The following is a 799-nucleotide window of genomic DNA, read 5'->3' as shown; positions in this document are numbered from 1 at the left end:
GAGCTCAATCCCCAGTAGGGGGAATGCAGGAGGCAGCTGTTAGATGTTCTGCTCTCACATGGATGTTTCTCTCTTTAAAAAAAAACTTTTTTTTTTTAAAGAAATTCAGTCTTAATATGATAAGGAATATCTAACTCATGCAAACAGTCATCTTATAGCAAGCACTAACAAGCATGACAATATTCTTGCCTCCTTCTCTGGTCTTAAACTTTTTCTTGCTCTGCTTGTGGTATGTGTCTTTTAGTACATTTTGGTTGCAAAAATATGGATGTGATTATTTATGAGATACCAAATCCCAAATAAATCATAAAGTTAATTTCAATGATATGCAGAATCCAGAAGGTAAGACAATCATGTTTCTTGTTGAGTATTTTAATTTCTTTGTAGATGCCAAGTCTGTTCTCCCCTTAGGCTTATACAGTCTAGAAAGATGCACAGTCTGGGTTCCTTACAATTCCATTTTTATTCTCAGGAGGAACAATCCAATACAAATCTATCTAAATTCCGCAAGCTCCAGCACGAGCTGGAGGAGGCTGAGGAGCGGGCTGACATAGCTGAGTCCCAGGTTAACAAGCTGCGGGTGAAGAGCCGCGAGGTTCACACAAAAATCGTAAATGAAGAGTGATTGTGCCCTGATGTTATGGAGTGACTAAAGAGAAGCACAAAATGTGAAACCTTTGGTCATGTCTATCTGTAATTACTGTCTATTCCACCCTATGCAACGGAAATAAAAGCATAGGGTGCTTTGCAAACAATGTCCTTAGACTGGTCTTTTCTCTCTCTTCTACCTGGCTCTCAA

General features: G+C 39.0%; 1 protein-coding gene across 1 annotated transcript in view; it reads left to right on the top strand.

Annotated features, from left to right (window-relative positions):
- LOC102758459 (myosin-8-like) overlaps positions 1-755 on the top strand; it is a 25130-nt gene extending 24375 nt beyond the window's left edge. Inside the window, 1 exon segment of the mRNA XM_015562541.1 lies at positions 473-755. Coding sequence (XP_015418027.1) covers positions 473-625 — 153 coding nt within the window. The 3' untranslated portion in view covers positions 626-755.
- The last annotated feature ends 44 nt before the right edge of the window (positions 756-799 follow it).

This window comes from Myotis davidii, unplaced genomic scaffold, assembly GCF_000327345.1.
Source record: "Myotis davidii unplaced genomic scaffold, ASM32734v1 scaffold37, whole genome shotgun sequence".
Classification (NCBI taxonomy): Eukaryota; Metazoa; Chordata; class Mammalia; order Chiroptera; family Vespertilionidae; genus Myotis; species Myotis davidii.
The sequence above is the reverse complement of the archived record's forward strand: the minus strand, read 5'-3'. Positions and strand labels throughout refer to the sequence as shown.